At 41.0% G+C, this 19,375-nt stretch overlaps 1 protein-coding gene across 1 annotated transcript in view; it reads right to left on the bottom strand.

Annotated features, from left to right (window-relative positions):
- Positions 1 to 1,183: 1,183 nt before the first annotated feature.
- The window catches only part of ASPM (assembly factor for spindle microtubules), a 61,779-nt gene continuing 43,587 nt past the window's right edge, over positions 1,184 to 19,375 (bottom strand). The window contains exons 18-28 of the mRNA XM_006130667.4: positions 13,456 to 18,078; positions 11,319 to 11,485; positions 10,648 to 10,807; positions 8,224 to 8,433; positions 7,647 to 7,796; positions 6,451 to 6,642; positions 5,885 to 6,077; positions 5,222 to 5,376; positions 3,922 to 4,098; positions 1,603 to 1,775; positions 1,184 to 1,522 (exon numbers count right to left, since the gene is read on the bottom strand). Of these exons, the coding sequence (XP_006130729.4) occupies positions 1,417 to 1,522; positions 1,603 to 1,775; positions 3,922 to 4,098; positions 5,222 to 5,376; positions 5,885 to 6,077; positions 6,451 to 6,642; positions 7,647 to 7,796; positions 8,224 to 8,433; positions 10,648 to 10,807; positions 11,319 to 11,485; positions 13,456 to 18,078 (6,306 nt within the window). The 3' untranslated portion in view covers positions 1,184 to 1,416. The remainder of the gene's footprint in view (positions 1,523 to 1,602; positions 1,776 to 3,921; positions 4,099 to 5,221; positions 5,377 to 5,884; positions 6,078 to 6,450; positions 6,643 to 7,646; positions 7,797 to 8,223; positions 8,434 to 10,647; positions 10,808 to 11,318; positions 11,486 to 13,455; positions 18,079 to 19,375) is intronic.

The following is a 19,375-nucleotide window of genomic DNA, read 5'->3' as shown; positions in this document are numbered from 1 at the left end:
CTGGCCAGGCCTCTCGCACGTATTGCCATCCAAGCAAAAGGTCAACTTCCCCTTGATGAAAACCCTTACACTATGTAACTTAAAGGTCAGCGACGAACAGGAACCAAAACTAAAAAGTTCATGTAAAGTTCATGCTGGTTGTGCTGACTGTGCTATGCCCGATAAGGCAGGAAAGGAAAAACAGGAAACCATCTCACCCCCTTACCCCTGTCACTTAGCAAACAGGGTCTGCTAGCCTATCACAAAAAGTGCGCAAAAGCTCTCTATAAAACAGCTACCCCTCCTATATCAAATTGAGGAATCCCGAATAAAAATTGGATGGCAGAATATGAGCCAGGTCCGAGGACTGATCACCCGAGGGCCACCTCCCGCTCACCGAACCAAACGAGTTCCTGTAGAGCATAACGTATACCAAACATAACGAATACCAAATATGTTGTTGTTGTAGTTTGTGTGTCTGTTAAATGTAAGTATTGTTATCTGAAATTGTTTAGAGGTATTGTTAAGTAGTAGTGTTAAAAGTTTTAGATAAATGATTAGTCTTATAAGTAAGACAATGTAAATGTAACTGTTAATAATCCCTAGTCCCTTGTTAACAACTAGTGGGATTTAGAGAAACCGCAAAGAATTTTCTTCACTGTATTGCATTTTGCTTATTGGACATTCTAATAATTATTTAGTGCCTACGTATGTAAGAAATTGATAAAATCATAATTTATACGTAGAAGCCCTTTAATAAAAGTTTAAAAGATATTTAGTAATAGTTTGCCTGTTTCTGCGCCTTCCTGGGACTAGCCACATTTCCAAACCTTTTACTTTAAACCACAGGAAAAACTTCCTGTCAGGGTGGTTAAACATTGGAAAAAGTTGCCTAGGGAGGTTGTGGAATCTTCATCACTGGAGATATTTGAGAGCAGATTAGATAGACATCTATCAGGAATAGTCTAGATCATACTGGGTCCCGCTGTAAGGGCAAGGGACTGGACTCAATGACCTCTTGAGGTCTTTCAGTTCTAGTGTTCTATGATAACAGTATTTCCTCTTTGTCAAATGGACGGTCAAAACGCATTCAAGCCTTAGGGACGAGCTGCACGTTAAATATGCTGCTTTGTCTCTTATAAGATTACAATTGTGTAAGAACAGTACATTTGAAACAAAGCAAGAAAAAAACCCACCAAACTGCTTTGAAGCTCTTGTGTATTTTATTGTACAATTGCTTTAGACATTAGTAGAAACAGTACAAATAAAAAACTGTACATAATGCAACATATAAAAAATAAAATAAAATGCCAATTTTAGAGTAAATTTGTATGTAAGTAATCACTTTTAGCGCTAATTTGTTACCTCCCTCAAAAGCATTTAATCATTTTGAATACATACATTTATATACATATTTTCAAACACAGTATTTACATTTTAACAGTAGGCAACACCAAGCGTATCCATTACCATTAGAATAGCTTGCAGAGGATCTACAATTTCTTGCATGTTATCTTTCCTTAAAACCCAGTCTGGTTTAATTCTGTGAAAAAAATAATTGCTTGAAATTAGACGACAATATATTTTCACAGGGAATAAAGCAGATTAATTTAAAATTCTTACCTTGAAACTACTTTTGTTCGTACAGGAGTTATGGGAACTAATAAATTCCGACTTGTGGATGTGTGCATTTTGTGTTTGAAAAAACTTCTTTCAGCATCCATTTTGTGTTTATGAGCTATAAGTTTATATAAGCGATGAATACGAGAAACAGTTCTAGGTGTGCTTCGGATCTCCTACAAAACACAAATTTCACATAATCAGTACTCAAAAGACAATTTAATAGTAAGTTAAATAATGGAAAACTACTCCGTTTGCTCAATACAGTCTACTTTTTTCATAGAACATGCAGCATTTCTCTCCACAAACACACACTAAAATGTAATTGAAAGCAATAGATACTTAATTTCAGTTGGCATTTCAATATCTGGATGGCAGACATTTGGACTATTAATGACACTTGAGATACTAGGTCTTAACTTGAGGGCAGGGGACTGGACTCGATGACCTCTCGAGGTCCCTTCCAGTCCTAATATTCTACGATTCTATGATACACAAGTAGCTTTATATCCAAATATTTCCAACTAAACTATTTTCAGAAAATAATTTTATTCCTTGAATTCAGTTTTGTCTAATGATAGTTCCAAAGATACAGCAAATATGAACTAAATCATTTATAGCTGCACCTGTGATAGTGTTATATTAGACAAGGCCACAGGTGGATACTAGCAAAATTACCACCAAGTAATGTAGGGATTTTAATGTGTACTCTGTAAACTAGCATGGTTACGCATGCTCCCACCCCACCCCAGCTGCCTCTGTGTTAGAGGCGGCGTCATCAGGGGAAGCAGGAGCAGATCCACATGGGGACAGAGGCAGTGGAGGGGGAGGTGTCAGGCAAGAACCAGTAAACGCAGGAAGTTGGTTTTCAAGCTGGCTCCCCATGCATGCCAGCTTACAAAGAGCCACCTCGGCCCCACACTACTGTATGGCAAGCAGAATTTGAGAACATTGATTGGAATGGAGAGCAAAGGCAAAGACAATATTTATAAACTATCACCAAGAAAAAGAAGCCTAAGTGGATTATCAGAAATCTATACAGGCAGTCCCCGACTTACGCGGATCCGACTTATGTCGGATCCGCACTTACGAACGGGGCTCTCTCGCCCCGGAGGTCGAGGTGGCGGATTGCTACCTGCGAGCTCCGGGGCAAGAAAGCCCCGTTCGTAAGCTGCTCCGGTGCCCCTGGTCTGCTGGAGACCGTCTCCAGCAGACCAGGGGCACCGGGCGGGTTCCCACGCTTCTGAGGCTTTGCCAGAGCAAAGCCTCAGAAGCGCGGGGAACCGCCGCTGCTGCCGCTTCAGTCCGGGTGCCTGTGGTCTGCTGGGGACCGTCCCCAGCAGACCACAGGCACCGGGACTGAAGCTGCAGCCACGGCGGGGTCCCGTGCCTCTGAGACTTTGCCAGAGCAAAGCCTCAGAGGCGCGGCACCCCGCTGCCGCTCTGCTCCCCGTGTCCCTGGTCTGCTGGGGGGGGGGGGGGTGCAGCTAGTGTGCCCCCCCTCCCCCCAGCAGACCAGGCTTTTGTTTTGGACCCTGGGGCAGAGCAGCTGGGGCGCTGCCAATTGGTCCTGCAGCGCTGCTCTGGGCACTACTGGACCAAACCGGCAGCACCCCAGCTGCTCTGCCCCAGGTCCTGATTCAGCCGCTGCTGGTCAGTTTCAGCAGCGGCTGAATCAGGATCCTGGGGCAGAGCAGATGGGGTGCTGCTGGGTTGGTCCAGTAGCACCGAGGAGCGGCGCTACTGGAGCAACCCAGCAGCACCCCAGCTGCTCTGCCCCAGGCCTCCCCAAGTCAGCTTCTGCTGAAACTGACCAGCGCTGACTACGTGAAGCCCGAGGCAGAGTTGCTCTGCCCCAGGCTTCCTGGAATCAGCTGCTGATCAGTTTCAGCAGCAGCTGACTTGGGGACGCCTGGGGTTCTTAAGTTGATTCTGTATGTAAGTCAGAACTGGCAGTCAGTTTCAGCAGCGGCTGAATCTGGACACCAGTTCCGACTTACATACAGATTCAACTTAAGAACAAACCTACAGTCCCTATCTTGTACGTAACCCGGGGACTGCCTGTACTTCTGTAATTGACAATGTTTTTAAATATAACAAAGGGGTGAAAAGACCCTCTTGTGCAACTCAGAGATCATGGACCACATTCAAGGTGAACTACCAACCTTATTACAATATTACAGCAAGAAGCACAATTGCAGCGGTCATGTATATATTAGTAGAGGGATAGAGGCAAATATTTCAGTAAGCAGTCGGAAAATTCAATAGCAACCAGCTGGAAGAAGCCATAACAATCTACTAAAGAGAAGTACTAAAACTTACAGAAGCTCTTTGTGAATCCTTTAAGAGAATGGCCAACAAACAACAAGTTTTTGTGAAAATGCTTCCTCCTTTCTCTGAAGTTTTGTCACCAGCTTTTTCTCTGTACATCTGCAGTAGGTCCAGTAATGTATCTACAGAGTTTTCTACTTCATAAACTACTTGAGTAGTTCTTTCATACTGAAAAGGAAGATAAAAGAACTGCTCTAAACAGATCTCAAAATAAGTGCTCTCTCAAGCTATAAGAAAATAAAGATTACTCTTTTAGGCCAACTAGGTGATACTTGTGTGTTAGACTGCAGTTCAGATAAAACAATTCATTTCTGGGCAGTAAAGTACAGTGCCTAGTTGCCCCATGATAAATGTTACTAAAAATCTTTTTTTCCCCCTTAGAATCTGAGACAGCAAAAGTACATATTGTGCTCTCAGATTATTTAGCCAACTATAATGCAGCTTATCTAACCAAAGTTTCATCCTTTTTTAAAATCATGGAAGCCTACAAAATATTGAAAGTCATTTGATTAACATATATGTTTTGTAACTAAATGGATATTTTTCTATCTAAAAAAGAAGATATCCACTTAGCAAAATGTACTAGACTTGAATGCCTAAACATTTTTACTGATTTCAGTGCATCACAAATGAATAACTATTCATAACTGTAGATTATTACATTTGTATTATTTAGCCAAAACTCAAGTTAGTCATCTAAAATTTTCTGGTTTTGCAAACATTTCCATCCAAAAGCTAGATCTATAAATATAACTAATTCATCTCCAACCCAACATAGTGCTTAATTAGCTTTCAATAATATTTTAATCACATCTGTAGATACGAAAAGGTGAAAATTTGGAAAAGCATCATTTAATCTGATGTGTTTTCTATAATTTTTTTAATTCCAAAACAAACATAAAACTTCGGATGCAATACCCTACCAATGATTATTCTCCTTTCTGTACAAAACTGTTTAACAATTTCACAATATAAAAGGGGTGGTACTTTTTTCAACCATGCATGCCCTGCACCACTCACATTTTAGTTAGAATACATTAAATTCATTGAAAGTCATGTTTAAATTTATACACAACTGTGCAGGATGAAATTGGTTTTCCTTCAAAAATAATTTGATGATATGGTTCAAAATAATGTAATAATTTGCTTTATATTCAAGAAAATATTTTTGCCCCCAAAACAAGCAGTTATTACATTAGATTAAGTTCATGGTAATCTCTTTGGATAAATGTAAATATCTGTAAATTAGAGAGTCCAAAAACTTATAAAACAAAAGAAAACACTGAAATACCTTTGAAACATTCAGGAGGACTTGAACTGAATATTTGATAACATCCATACAGGGAATACTACGGTTGCAACTCCGGATTAGAATAAAAATAGTGAAGACTGCTCCACTCTGGGCCATATTTTCACAACAGAGAGGGGACAGCCTGGTAACAACCTCTAAAATAAAAAGGGTTCATTCATGAATGCTAAATCAACTTGTTTGAGAACAGTAACATTGTTCTTTAGTAAGCTTGGCAAATATATTACAACAAAAATGAAATCAATTTCAAGCCTCTTTTTTTTTTTTAAACTAGGATATTGAACATTCCAGCAAGACAAAGGTATCCACTGTATGCAATACTTTTCATTTATTTGATATGCAGTAAGTAGGACTGCCTTTATGCTTTACATATCATAAGTAGTACTGCTGGGCAAGGGAAAGCCAGGAACTAGAGTAGTAAAGTCATGATTACATTCTGAGGGTTATGGCTCTTCTGTTAGCTTATCAGTGCCATATTCTATTCAGAAGGAAATAGCTTTGCATACTATTGAATCCTTTAATTTCATCACTTTTTCCAGTTGCAGTGTAGGCATCAATATAATTATTTGGTCCCTCTCAAAAGTTTGGGACGCCACTGTTGTCTTGGTAGTGCCCAATTTTTATTTATAAAAAGAAAGTACTAACCTAGATGTTTTAATGCTGCAAGAATAAAAGAAAGATGTTTGTACTTGAGAAGATAGTCAATGGCAACTGCAGTTCTGTTACATAGCTTGTTTTCTTCTTTGCTCTCTCTGTTGGCTATTTCCAAACTGTGTCGTAAAGCTTTAGTTTTTGCTGTGTCATTTTTCTTCCTCCAAGAATACCCTCTCCACAATGCCTAAGAGAAAACATAGCAGAAAGATTTCAGAAATAGGCAAGTCTAACAAGTAAGAGTGGCTCTAGGATATAATTTTCATTAGATCTCCAATCAACCTTACAGGAATTTAATAAAATGTTAGACTCAAAATATTTCAGTTGTAGAAATCTAAAACAAACTAATGATCAGATTTAGTATTCAGTCCTCTGAATGCTAGATTCCCAGTTTAAAAAAATACAAACACAGTGTCTTTCACTATTAGATGGCTAATTGATATTTAGTTTTCCAATCTAGTATTCATCTTCAAAAAACCAACAAACCACCCAACCTATGCTCTGAAAGAAACACCTTTGGGTGGTAATAAAATAGAAGCAGGCTTTTGTAAGAACTATACCTGAAATTTAATTATTCCGTTCTTCAGCTTCCTTCTGTGTTTGTCGAACAGGAACTTTTGTACAGCTCTTTGGATTGTGGTTGCAGCCTCATTTCTCTGTTTTAGCCACCTTTTAACCAATCGCTGTATTTTAATGACCTTCTGATGATCTTGTAGACTTTTTCTTTGTTGAAGTCTTGCTCGAAACCACCTCTATTTAAGATGAAAGAAAGCTTTTAAAAGACAAGACAAATTAAGCTTGCTTTCTTTGCCTAATACCAAAACATATGCATGCGTGCACTTCTTGTAACTTCAAAACTGATAGAGTAAGAACTAAAATCTGAATGTATTGTGGATGTAATCGATGCAAAGCCAGGAACCAAAACTATACAAGCAAAGGTGTAGCTTTGAAGAGGCTGGGAGCATCTAAAGAAATGCTTGGTGAGGGGGCAGATGTGCCATTAACTGTGGATGAAGTAATGAGGTTGGGTGATCAACCCTCTTTTGTCAGAGGTGGATGGGGAGAGAGGTTTCTAGCCCTATCCTTAGTTTCAGGGTCTCCTTTGATGATGAGGGCTAAGTTGAGGTCTGGAAAGATGTTTTCCTATATAGCAAATTTTCCTGTTCTGGCATGTTTTCACCTTCCATTCAGCATCCCGAGTCTTACTTTGGGAGGTTAATTTAGTTGTTTCAGCCAAGCAGCTCCTTGTGTGATCAGTTAGGTTAGAACAGATAGTCAACAGGCAGACCTCAGACCAAACCTGGACAACCAGACACTTATGAACAGACCATGAAATCTTATTTACTTATCAATACAGTTATTATTTTTGTATTATTTTCTCTCCAGTCTGGACTTTGACATAAAATAGCTGACTGCCACTGCATTAGTAAATGTCCAAATGAGGTCCCTGTAAACTAATTGGGGTTGACTTGCACATTGGTCCCATTATATATTTAGGGGATAGGACTCCATGTCTCATTGCACCTTGTGACTCCTTGTTTCATTCAGCTTGTCTCTCTTCCCACCAGCATCAAGAAGAGACGGGTCAGGACTCTGGTTTCTAGTCAGGGTCCCTGGCAGGACTACAGTGTAGGAGGGGATGGCATCAACATCCACAATGGGGAGAATGGTGACAGGTGGTGATACCACTACAACAATCTTGCACTAAAGAGAAAGGAATGGTATGAAATAGCTCCTCCCTCCCCATAATGCTAACCTGAATACATAGGACAGACGGAATCTGCATTTGTGCACGTTTCAATAGAAGATGAATTCTTAATGCTCTCTGAATTTTAATAGCAGAGAGATGGTGATATGCAGCAGCTGAAAAACAAAGGAGCTGCATCTTCCGTTTCTGGTCTAAAATCTGCAAAAAGAAAAACAGACAGAAGTCTTTGCTACAATCATAATCTATTGCACTAAAACTCAGAAATGGAGTCACACAGAAAGCAGCTGGGGTTATTGTAATCTCTGAAGCCAGACTTTTTCACTGTAATCATAATTAACTAAGTAGCCTAACTTCTAATCAAACTTTATGCCCAGGATTGGATAATATCTCTAAAATTATCTGTGACCCATAATGTAAGCAATACCAGGACACTATCACTTCAAATGGAGAAAAGGAATCACCATGTAAAGACTATTATGCTATTAAAAACATCAACATTCTTGTTTTAATAATGAAGAAAAATGAAATTTAGGAGTCGTTACACAAATTTAATCTGTATTAGTATTAACATTATCCTTGAAATATTTTAAATATCCAAATAGCAATGTTGCTTAAAGACACTTACCTTTTTTCTCACTAACCATCCCCGAATAAACGCTTGCAGTTTGATAGCAGCTTTTCTAGTTTTGACATATTTTATGCATTCGCATCTTCCTTTTTGCCTCGCTCGTATATGTTTTTGGATGACCAGAGCAGCAGCTTTTTGTTGAAGAAACTTGTGTCTTTCTTTGAAGCCTCGGTAAGCTGCCTGAATCAAACATGCAGCATGCTGCTTCTAGAAAATGAATTGTGTGTAGGTAGTGAAGTGTGCTTTCTCTTCTCATATGTTTTCATATTTATCAAGTTACCATCTATTGTAAGATGGAAAAAGTGGCCAAGGATCAAAAATAAAATAAAGATGCCACTACATTTCTTATTTAAATTCACCACAATAAGACAGAATCAGCATTAAATAATAGCAGCAGCAGTTTTCACAAGGAGTTTCCTTCTTAAAGGAATTAAAAATGTTGGCAATGGATTTTATTGTAAGCAGTTTGGCTTTATCATCATATATATAGTAGCCCAGTGTCTGAGAGTCTGTAAAGCTGACGTACACGGCCAGGGGGCCTGGCGGTGTACATGTCAGCGCCCCGCCCCCCCTTCTCTTCTGCTGTGGCGCTCTGCACCGCTTAGCTGGGCCCTGGTGGGGGAGCAAGTGGCGGCGAGCGGCCGTTTGGGGTCCACGCTTGCCGCCGCTTGCTCCCCTGCCGGGGCCCGGATGAGGGGCACATCACTCAGCACCATGACGGGAGGGGGAAGGGGGAGCAGTGACGTACATGACCCCGCGTCCCGGTTGTGTACATCACCACCCCGCCTCCCTTCACCTCCCTCCGTGGAGGCTGGGCTGAGTGTTGCGCACTCAGCCAGGCTGCCGCAAGGGAGGAGGGGCAGGGCAGTGAAATACAGAGCCAGGAGGCGGGGCTGTGTACGTCACCATCCCCCTTCCCCTCCTGTTGTGGCGCTCAGCTGAGTGCTGACCCCTCAGCCGGGCCACCGGGGGAGCCAGCAGTGCAAGGGGCTGTTTGGGCTCCCCTGCGGAGGGAGGGGAAGAGGGGCGGGGCGCTGACGTACACGGGCCCGCCCCCGGTCATGTATGTCACCGCACCGCCCCCCTCCCTCGCAGCAGCCCGGCTGAGCAGGCAGCACTCAGCTGAGCTTCACGGCAGGATTGAAGGGGAAGGGGGGCAGGGAGAGATCAAGGGGAGAGAGTGGCAGGAGGAGGAGAAGAGAAAGGGCGAGTGAGAGAGAGAGTGAGTGAGTGAGAGGGAGAGGGGGGGGGGGGAGAGAGAGAGAGAGAGAGAGAGAGAGAGAGAACGAGTTCAGGAGAAAAGACCTGAAAATCCTGTCTTATGATGGGTTAATTGGCTAGTTAATGTAGATTAGGCAAATATTATATTTGGCATAAGTTAAGAGTCTAGGATCTTGTTTTCTCACAAAGTAAAGGAAACCTGAACCTCTAGGGAAATGGAAGAACTCAAAAAGGAAAAAAAAATGCTGGTATTTCTCTGGTGTCACTCATAACTCAATGCAAAGTTAGTTCTGGTTTTACCCTCTCTTCCCCCCCCCTCCCTCCATACTTCAAAATATTTTGGTGACAAACCTTTTCTCACACACACACACACACACACACACACACACACACACACACGTAAAGCACACAGCTACAGTGAAGGATTTCTATATTCCATTGTTGACTTCAATTGGACTATTCAAAATGTCAAAAAGTAAGTAGTACTTAAAGCTTTGCTGATGGGACACTTCACTTTGTCAATTTCTGACTTAAGAACTTCTCTTTTCAACTTTAACATTTTAATGTAATGTTCCTTATGAACAGGGCTCGACAATTAATGTACAAGCTGGCACAGCCGTGCAAGTGCGGTCTGCGCATGCGCAGCATGCAGAACCATGCAGCTGGCAAGCAGGGTTCGCCGCGGCATGGTGAGCCCTGCTTATGAATATAGTACAGTTTTAAACTAGATCCCAATCAAGAACATTTTCTTAAGGAAAAATTAATTTGAGTAAAAGTAGCTAGTTATAAAAGGCAATGATCAGGCTCACTTTTTAGAGAGAAAGAGAAATTACTGGCTTAGTACATTACACAAGTTTAATGCCCCCTCACCAGGGAGTGACTGGACAGCCAACACAGGATAAGGGACCCTCTGAAGGTAAGGAGGTGGCCTGGGTTCTGGAATGGCCCTAGGGGATAGGGCATTCACCTGGGTTGAAGTCCCCAGAGATGGAGCTGACTCCTGCATTGGGAAGGTAGGATGTGTGGTGGGTTCTGGAGTGGTTCATGGGATATGGATGTGCCTGTGGAGTGGCTGGACAGTCAACACAGGTTATACCAGGGATGGAGCTGGCTCCCACATTAGGAAAGCAGGATTAGGAAACACTGAAAATATTTAACTTTCAACACTACCCTGTCTTAGATGAATTTAAAAGTGAATACCTTCTTAATCAGTTTCCTAGTGCTGTATCTTCGGTAACTTGATTGAATCTTAATTGCAGCTTGCTTGGTTGCTAGGAATTGTAGCAGAATTTCTCTTGCAATAAGAGTCTCTCTCCATCTTCTCTGAATAGTAACTGTAGAGGCCTTCATTTTTAAAAACCTAACGTAAATGAACATTTTAGTTTTTCTAAAAATATTTGAGTTTTAAAAATAGAATGTTTTAGTTGCATTTATTTCTTGCTATCAGTAGCAGATAAGCAAGACAAGTGGAATTCATTGTAAAGTTTTCAAATCCATAACTTTTTTTTTGTTTACACAGACACACGGTGTAAATGGAACACTAGTCTTGAGTCTTAAAAGCTGGGCTAAAGTCAACAGAAACATGAAATATTGGAGTAAAATAGTAAAAGGTGACCAGAGAAGTTTTAGATCTTCTTTGTCTCAAGACAAATACTCACACGAAATACATAGCACCAGCCCTCAAAGGCTTAAACATGAATAACTATTCATACTAGCCCCAAGGAATCAATGCATTACTCATATTCTTGCATCTCTGAAGAATCAAGAGCCTAAGAAACCACCAAGATTTGCCAGAATACAAAGCAGTACTAAATTATAAAAAAAGTGCTTAATGAAAAGATTGTGTGTGTCACACAACAATAGTATATTACCAGGTCCTCTGCTGTCCAGTTTTGAAATAACCTTGAATGACACAAGTAGCTTTTACCACAGCTGTATATTCCTTTCGTGCTCTGTATCTTCTGAACCAGGCTTGAATTATTCGTGCAGCTCTTATTTTACCAGCCAACTGCCTGGCTTTAAAACCCCTAAATAAAGCCTATTAAAAAAAAAAAAAGTTAATTTTCTATTTAATGGGACAAACCAGGATAACTCCCCATCCCACAAAAAACTAATCACTTCTGCCTGAAGGTCTTTTAAAAATCTTATAGTTCTAAGTCACACACAGAGTATTGGGGAGGGGGTGGGGGGGGGGGGGGGGGGGGGAGGAAATGGTCAGTTTCTTTACTTTGTACCGATAGCACTTTGTATACAGGCAGTCCCCGAGTTACGCGGATCCGACTTATGTCGGATCTGCACTTACGAACGGGGCTCTCTCGCCCCGGAGCTCGCAGGCAGTGGGACCGCCCAGAGCGCAGCGGTCCCGCCACCTCGACCTCTGGGGTGAGAAAAGCTGCTTCGGGTGCCCCTGGTCTGCTGTGGACCATCTCCAGCAGACCAAGGAGACCTGGAGCAAAGCCGGGGAGGTGGAGAGGTCCCGTGCCTCTGAGGCTTTGACAAAGCAAAGCCTCAGAGGCGCGGCACCCCGCCGCCGCTACCGCTTTGCTCCCGGTGCCTCTGGTCTGCTGAAGACCGTCTCCAGCAGACCAGGGACACCCGGAACAAAGCCGCAGCGGCGGCGGGGTCCCGCGCCTCTGAGGCTTTGCCAGAGCAAAGCCTCAGAGGCGCGGCAACCTGCCACCGCGGCTTTGCTCCCCGTGTCCCTGTCTGCTGGGGAGGGGGAGCGCAGCTAGTGCACCCCTACCCCCAGCAGACCAGGCTTTTGTTGTGGACGCTGGGGTAGAGCAGCTGGGGTGCTGCCGGGTTGGTCCTGCAGGGACCTACCTGGCAGCCCAGCTGTTCTGTCCCAGGCTCGAGATTCAGCCGCTGTTGAAATTGATCAGTGGCTGATTCCAGGAAGCTGGGGACAGAGCAATTCTGCCTCCAGCTTCCTGTAGTCAGCCCCTGGTCAGTTTCAGCAGCAGCGGCTGAATCTGGAGCCAGTTCCGACTTACATACAAATTCAACTGAAGAACAAACCTATAGTCCCTATCTTGTACGTAACCCGGGGACTGCCTGTATAGGCAGTTTTTCCTGCATACAGCAAAAAGAGAAAGTATAAAATGGGGAGTTCTACACACACACCTCCACTGACAAATTTCAGCAAGAGAAAAAAAAAATCCCAGGATTAAAGATAAAAGTTACAGATTTTAAAGTTAATCCTAGAACAACCTGAAACCTAATAAACTGTTTTGATTTAAAGCTGTGTTTGTAGCTCTTCTGTATTTAGAGAATAGGAAAATTATAATGAAGGTATTGTTGTCTTTGACTAAGTCCATGGTAAATCTTGGCATTGTCACTTGTACTGTACTTTTCCTTCTGCTTTTACCAAAAACTGTGGCTCTGCTCAATTATTTCACTTTTTATAAGTGGCCAATCAAATTATTTCTGCATATACATTTCTGGAATTTTGGACTGAGGATCAAATAGCTCAGGCAACTCGCTACTGAAACTCTCAGGGGCAGTAGCTACTGAAAAATACACTGGAAGGTTTCTCCCTTCTCCCAGGCAAAAAAAATCTGGAGTATTATAAGAAACCTTAAAAACCCATCTTCCCTTTCTGGGGCTTGAGGGGAAGGAAATGTAAAATGGTAAGGGGTATCTTAGCACCTCTTAGCCATAGTTTAATCTACAGAATCTCTGCTGCTTGCAAAATCAGGAAACAAGGTAAATTTGTAGGGCTAGAATTTTGGAAAAGCATTACTTGTAAAATGATCATCTTGGATGTGGTGGAAGGTAACTAACAATGCCATTTTTAAAGTAATCTTACAGAGTATAACCAATTCATCTGTGCTGACTATGATTCCCATCAGTTGTGCTTCATAAACCTATCCCATACTAGCATCTATAATTGTACTTCTGGTCTTGTTTTTAAACACAGTAACTTATTACAGCTTGTGTCATCAGATGTTATAGTCTTAACCAAGGATTTATACAACACCACAACACATGTTGACTTTTCAAATGTACCTGAATTTTCACTGTGTTTTGTTTAATTTTCTGAAGCCTCCTCCGCTCCATGAATCCCCTGATTCTAGACTGTATTATTATAATGCTCTTCTGGGTTTTTAAGTAAACTCTTCTTTGGTGTTTCATAGCTAAATGTGATCTGTAGTGTTGCTGTAATACAAACACTGCTTTTCTATACTTCACATACTGTAATTTGGTTTTATACATCAAGTAGTAAGTCTGTAATGTAACAGCTGCTGTTCTGAGTCGAACAAATTTTCTACGATGCACAGCCATGAGAAGAAAAGACTGAATCTTTCTTGCAGAACGTTTTTGCTTTGCCATTTTTCTTGCTACTGTTCCACGATAAGCAGACTGAATTATTATTATGGCCTGCCTTTGAACAGAATATTCAGCTTTCTGTAGATGAGCCATTCGACAAGCTCTATACCACTGCTGAATTGCAACAGTTGAATCCCGAACTGCTTTATAGCGAGTCCTTATTCTGTGGCATCGGAAGGCTGACTGAATAGCTACTGCTGCTGTCTTCTTCTTAAGAAAAAGTGTCCTGTCTAAGTGCATCTTTAAGACTGACTGAATACGTAGTGCAGCTTGTATAGTTGTAGCCAACTGCCTTGTTTTTTTTGCACGAAAAGCAGACTGAAGGCAAATGGCAGCCTTTTTAATTTTCGCATAGTTTTTTACTTCAGCTTCTCTTGCCTTGTTAGCTCTGAATCTTTGCTGTACAACTCTGACTGCCCAGCGTAACTTTCTATAATGATTACGCTGTATGTGCATACGATAAAGAGACTGTATTACAGTTACTGATGCATGCATTATTTTCAGTTCTTGTCGTGCTTTCGTGCCTCTATAAGCCGCCTGAATGACCAACACCGATTTCAGAAGTCTCAGATATATACTCCGTTGAACTTTTCCTTTAACATAAGATCTGTAATAATTCTGTATGACGACAACTGCAATTCTCATTCTCTGGTAGGAAATTTTCATCTTATGCATTCTAAATGCTGACTGGATTGTTCTGGCAGCCAAATGCATATGCTGAATGTTTCTTTTTGTTTGAATACCCCTGTACAGAGACTGTATAAGAACAACAGCTCTTCGAAAAGAACAGTATTCGTGAGTGTGCTGTCTTACCAAAATTAAAGCTCTGTATCTTCTCTGAAGGACAACAGCAGCAGCTTTAAGGGAAAGATACCTTCGTCGTTCTTTAAACATTTTAAAATGCGTCTGAAGAACAATGGCAGCGTGGCACATTTCTTGATGTTTTTTTCTTGCCTTCATCTCTCGAAAAGCTCTCTGAATGCAAGTTGCTGCTTTCTTCATTGAAGAGTACTGCTGAACTGCAAGTCTTTGCATCTTACTGGCTCTGTATCTTTTTTGTATTACTTGGGTTGCCCACTGTACTTTTTTGTAGTAACAACTTTGTTTATACATTCGATAATTACTTTGTATTATAGCTGCAGCATTATGTTTTTTCTTCAGGAGCTGTCTTGTTTTCATTCCTCTATAGGTAGCCTGAAGAATTAAAGCAGAGTTGTACTGCTTTAAGTACTTTTCTCTCATATGTTTTCCCTTCTTGTAAGCTCGGTAATGTTGTTGTATAGTTATTGAAGCAAATTTGACAGATTGATAGGAAATATATATTCTATACATTCTTAAAGTGGCTTGAATAACTGTGGCAGCCCTGTGCATCTGTTGCATCTTCCTCCTTACCACAAAGCCTCTATAAGCAGACTGTATGACAACAACAGCCTTCCGGAGATGAAGATATTCTTGGCGCTGTTGCTTTGCAAGTGCTTTTGCTCTATATTTTCTCTGAACCATAATAGCAGCTGCCTTAAGACAAATATATTTTTTCCTTTCAAGAAAGGTCCTAATTCTCCTTTGAAGAAGGGCTGCAGCTATATGCATCATTTTCAAATGTCTCCTTGTTTTCATGCCATGAAACATAGCCTGGATACAGAGTATGGCTCTCTTCATAATCTTGTATTTGTGTACTTGAGCATCTCGTTCTTTGCAAGCACGATACCACTGCTGTATCTGTTTTGTTACCATGGATAACTTTTTAAAATCTTTTTGTTGTCTGTACATTCGATAGTATGACTGTATTACTGTGGCAGACTGATGCAGAATTCTTACCTTTCTTCGAACATTCATGCCTCTATAGGCAGACTGAAGGACAAGGGATGATCTCCGTAGCTGTAGGTATTTTCTACGTTCCACTCTCCCTTGACAAAATGCTCTGTATCTAATTTGAATTATAGTTGCTGCCAATTTCACTGCACGATATCTAATGTTTATACGATGCATCTTAAACATGGCTTGAATTGAAATAGCTGCTTGATGCATACGGTGAATTTGTCGTCTTACTTTTATGCCTCTATAAACAGTCTGAACTTTAATAACTGCATTCCTTAAAGACAGATATTCCTGCCTTTGATAGTTAGCTTGAACAACTGCACGATACCGTCTTTGAACCATAACAGTCATAGCTTTAAATGCTGCATATTTTGTTTTTACTACGTAGGATTTGTAGGTTGATTGTATAATAATAGCAGCTTTATTGAGTTCCCGTAATTGTTTCCTCACTCTCACCCCACGGAAAGCAGCTTGTAAGACTAAGACAGCTGCTCTTCTTTTTCGATAAAGTGTGCGTTGTTCCTTCATCATACAGTAAGCTCTGTAGTGTCTCTGAATCACTAAGACAGCTTGTCTCAAAGTTTTCAGCTTTGATTGATTTGCATGCATTCTGTAAAACGATTGAATGATTACTGCAAAATGATGCTCTCTCTGAATTTGTTTTCTCACAGTTCTTCCTCTCCAAACTGCCTGGAGATGTACAATACAGTTACATAGTTTTATATATTCTTGCCGCTGTTTTCTACCTACAATACTGGCTCTATAATGCCGCTGGATAGTTAGCACAGCATTGTTTATAAGCCTTAATCTTTGAGCCTGGAACTTTCTAAAGGCATTCTGTATTGTAACAGCAGCAGCATGTTGCCTTTGAACCTGTTTTCGTACTTGCCAGCCACGAAGAGCTGCTTGAAGAGAAATCACAGCTGCTCTTCTTTCTAAGAAGCTCAATCTCACTTTGTAACCAATTCTGTAGGCTCTGTACCACCTCTGAATCACAACAGAGGCCTGAATCATTGCTTGATATTTCATTCTTGCAGAATGAGCTCTAAAAGCTGTCTGAATTTTAACAGTGGCTGTATACTGAAGTTTAAGCATTTTGCGTACTCTATAACCTCTGTAGGCTGCTTGCAAGCAGACAGCTGCCTTTTTGACTTTCAAGAACTTCTGTCTCTGACGGACTTGCTCTTGGTACGCATAATATCGATTCTGAATGGTAACAGTAGCACTATATATCCTCAAATAGCATTGCCTATCCCTTTTCATTCTGTAGTAAGCCTGGAGCAAGGTTGCAGCCTCTCTCCATCTTTGTAATTGTTTTCTGATCAGATGTCCTCGTACTACTGCTTGAACTTTGACACAAGCTCCCTTCATTTTCCTATGTTCTTCTTTAAGTTGAAGGATGCATTTTTTGGAGCGGTATCTTCGCTGAACATAGAGTACTACCTGCCTTAAAGCATGATAACGTTTGCGTGCTTGTATCATTTTTATAAAAGCCTGAATCTTCACTGCAGCAGATTTTAAATGTTCAAATCTTTTCCGGGCAACATAAGCACGATAACTTGACTGAATTTTCACCACAGATCTCAGTATGTGGGCCTCTTTCCTAGCTTTCATTCTTCTGTAGGCAGATTGCAGCACAACAGCAGCAAGGCGTATTTTCTGGAATGAAGAGGCAGCATTTTTACAAGCAACATAGGCTCGGTATTGAGTTTGAATTATGCAAATGGCATTTTTAGTTTCTCTGTATCTTTTTAGTTGTTGATATTTTCTCACATGTGATTGTAATATAACAACAGACTGCTTCATGAGAAAAAATTTTTGCTTCTCTTGTCTCATTCTCCAAAATGATTGAACAACACAGGCTGCTTTTATTTGTCTGTATAACAGACGAGCTTTCCTACCTCTAAAAGCTGCTTGGAGGGCTATAACTGCTGCACGTTTTTGCAAGTAGTTTTCTCTTTGAACTTTTCCCAGTCGATAAGCTCTGTAATACTTTTGAATCATCAATATGCATTCCCTTTTATCCTCATAAACATGTTTAGCCTGAACACATCTAAACCAGGCTTGAATCTGGATAACACTTTTTTTAACACATAAATACTGCTTCAAATCTCGATGCATCCTATACCAAGACTGTATGATGACAGCTGCTCTCTCCCTCTTCACTAATTTTGAGGCTTGCCATTTTCGGAAAGCAGTTTGCAACACAACTGCAGCTTTAATTTTCTGTTGAATTTTCTGTTTTTTCCATCTTCTAAATGCAGATTGAATGACAAGTGATGAAGACTTTAAAGTTTCATATCTTTTACGATCTTCTTTTGCCACCAGAGAAGCACGGAAATGTCTTTGAATTGTAACAGTAGCCAAAATAAGTCGTTTATACGCAGCAGCAGCCGTCAACATTCTTATCCTAGCTTGCACAAGGATAACGTAGTATCTTAGCTGAAGGTATTTTTTTCTAGAAGAAAATCTCCTCCAGTTACTCTGCAAAAAAACCCAGAATGATTAATTTATGGATTAAACTGAGATTATATGAATATTCAAGTTTGCTCGCAAGCTATAGCCCAAGAGCTAATTACACTTCCTATTGAAGTGAAGAAAAAAAATGAACAAAAAATCCCAAGGATTAAGGTTGTTGCTTTCAACATTATTTTTCACTTTATGGCTTATTGATATATTGTTTTCAATGTATTCACTCCAAGTCTATCCACAGACTGCCCAGAACTTCTCATGACCACAAATACAGAATGAATTAAGGTTATTTCTTTTAAAATACCAATTCTGTGCCCAAGGGTCAATCTATGAAACAGCTAAGATTCCCTTTCAAACTGTTAAGCAGTAAACTGAGAATTAATGAAGGCCCAGTGTTTTCTTGCAAAAAGGACAACTGGCATTTAGGTTGAGATAAGATTATTACCTGTCTTGTAACTGTGTTAGAAATGTGTTGCTCCTGCCCATTCCACATTAGGTGTGTGTGCTCACCACATGCATGCAAGAAGTTCCCCCCCCCCTTTCCCTCAGCAATATCCATAGAGGACTGGCACCCTCTGTAGTGGCACCCAAATGGTGCAATATTAGGAGCATCATAAGCTTCCCCATCCCTCAGGGTTTTTGTTTGTTTGTTTTACCAGAAACACCAACAGTAAAGAAGAAGGGTGGGTGATAGAATGGACATGAGCAACGCATTCCTAAGAAGAAAAAAAAAAAAGTTACTCAATTTCCCATAACTTGTTCTTTGAGAGGTGTTGTTCACATCCACTCCAATTAAGTGTGTGCATACCATGTGCATGGATGTCAGAAACATTTTTCTTTAGCAGCTCCAATGATGACAGCTGGGGAGCCCCCTGGAGTGGCACTCAATATGTGACCCTGCCGACCCACTTTCCCTTTGGTTCCTCATGTCCATTCCACAATAGGTGTGTACACTTACCACATGCACTGGTGCTGGAAGTTTTTCCCCTCAGTAGTACCCTTAGGAGAGCAGTCCTAGCAACCCCTGGAGTGGCACCTCCATGGCATGGTATAAGGAGTGCCGTGTGCACCGTACCCTCATTCTTCCCCAATGTCAGTTTCTGGCAGGAAGAAACTGATGGGACGTGTAATGGACATAAATAACATCTCAAATACCAGTTACAAAAAGGTAACAGTCTTTTCTTCAAGCGCTTGCTCATGTCCATTCCACTATTCCACTCAAAGCAGTACCCATGGCAGAAAGTAGAAGTTCAAGGCTGTGTTGACTATAGCTCAGCTGGGACGCAAAGTCAACTGTGATCCTGCAATA

The sequence above is a fragment of the Pelodiscus sinensis genome, chromosome 9, assembly GCF_052426305.1.
Source record: "Pelodiscus sinensis isolate ZL-2025 chromosome 9, ASM5242630v1, whole genome shotgun sequence".
In the NCBI taxonomy this organism is placed as follows: Eukaryota; Metazoa; Chordata; order Testudines; family Trionychidae; genus Pelodiscus; species Pelodiscus sinensis.
This window is presented reverse-complemented; position numbering and strand designations above follow the sequence as displayed.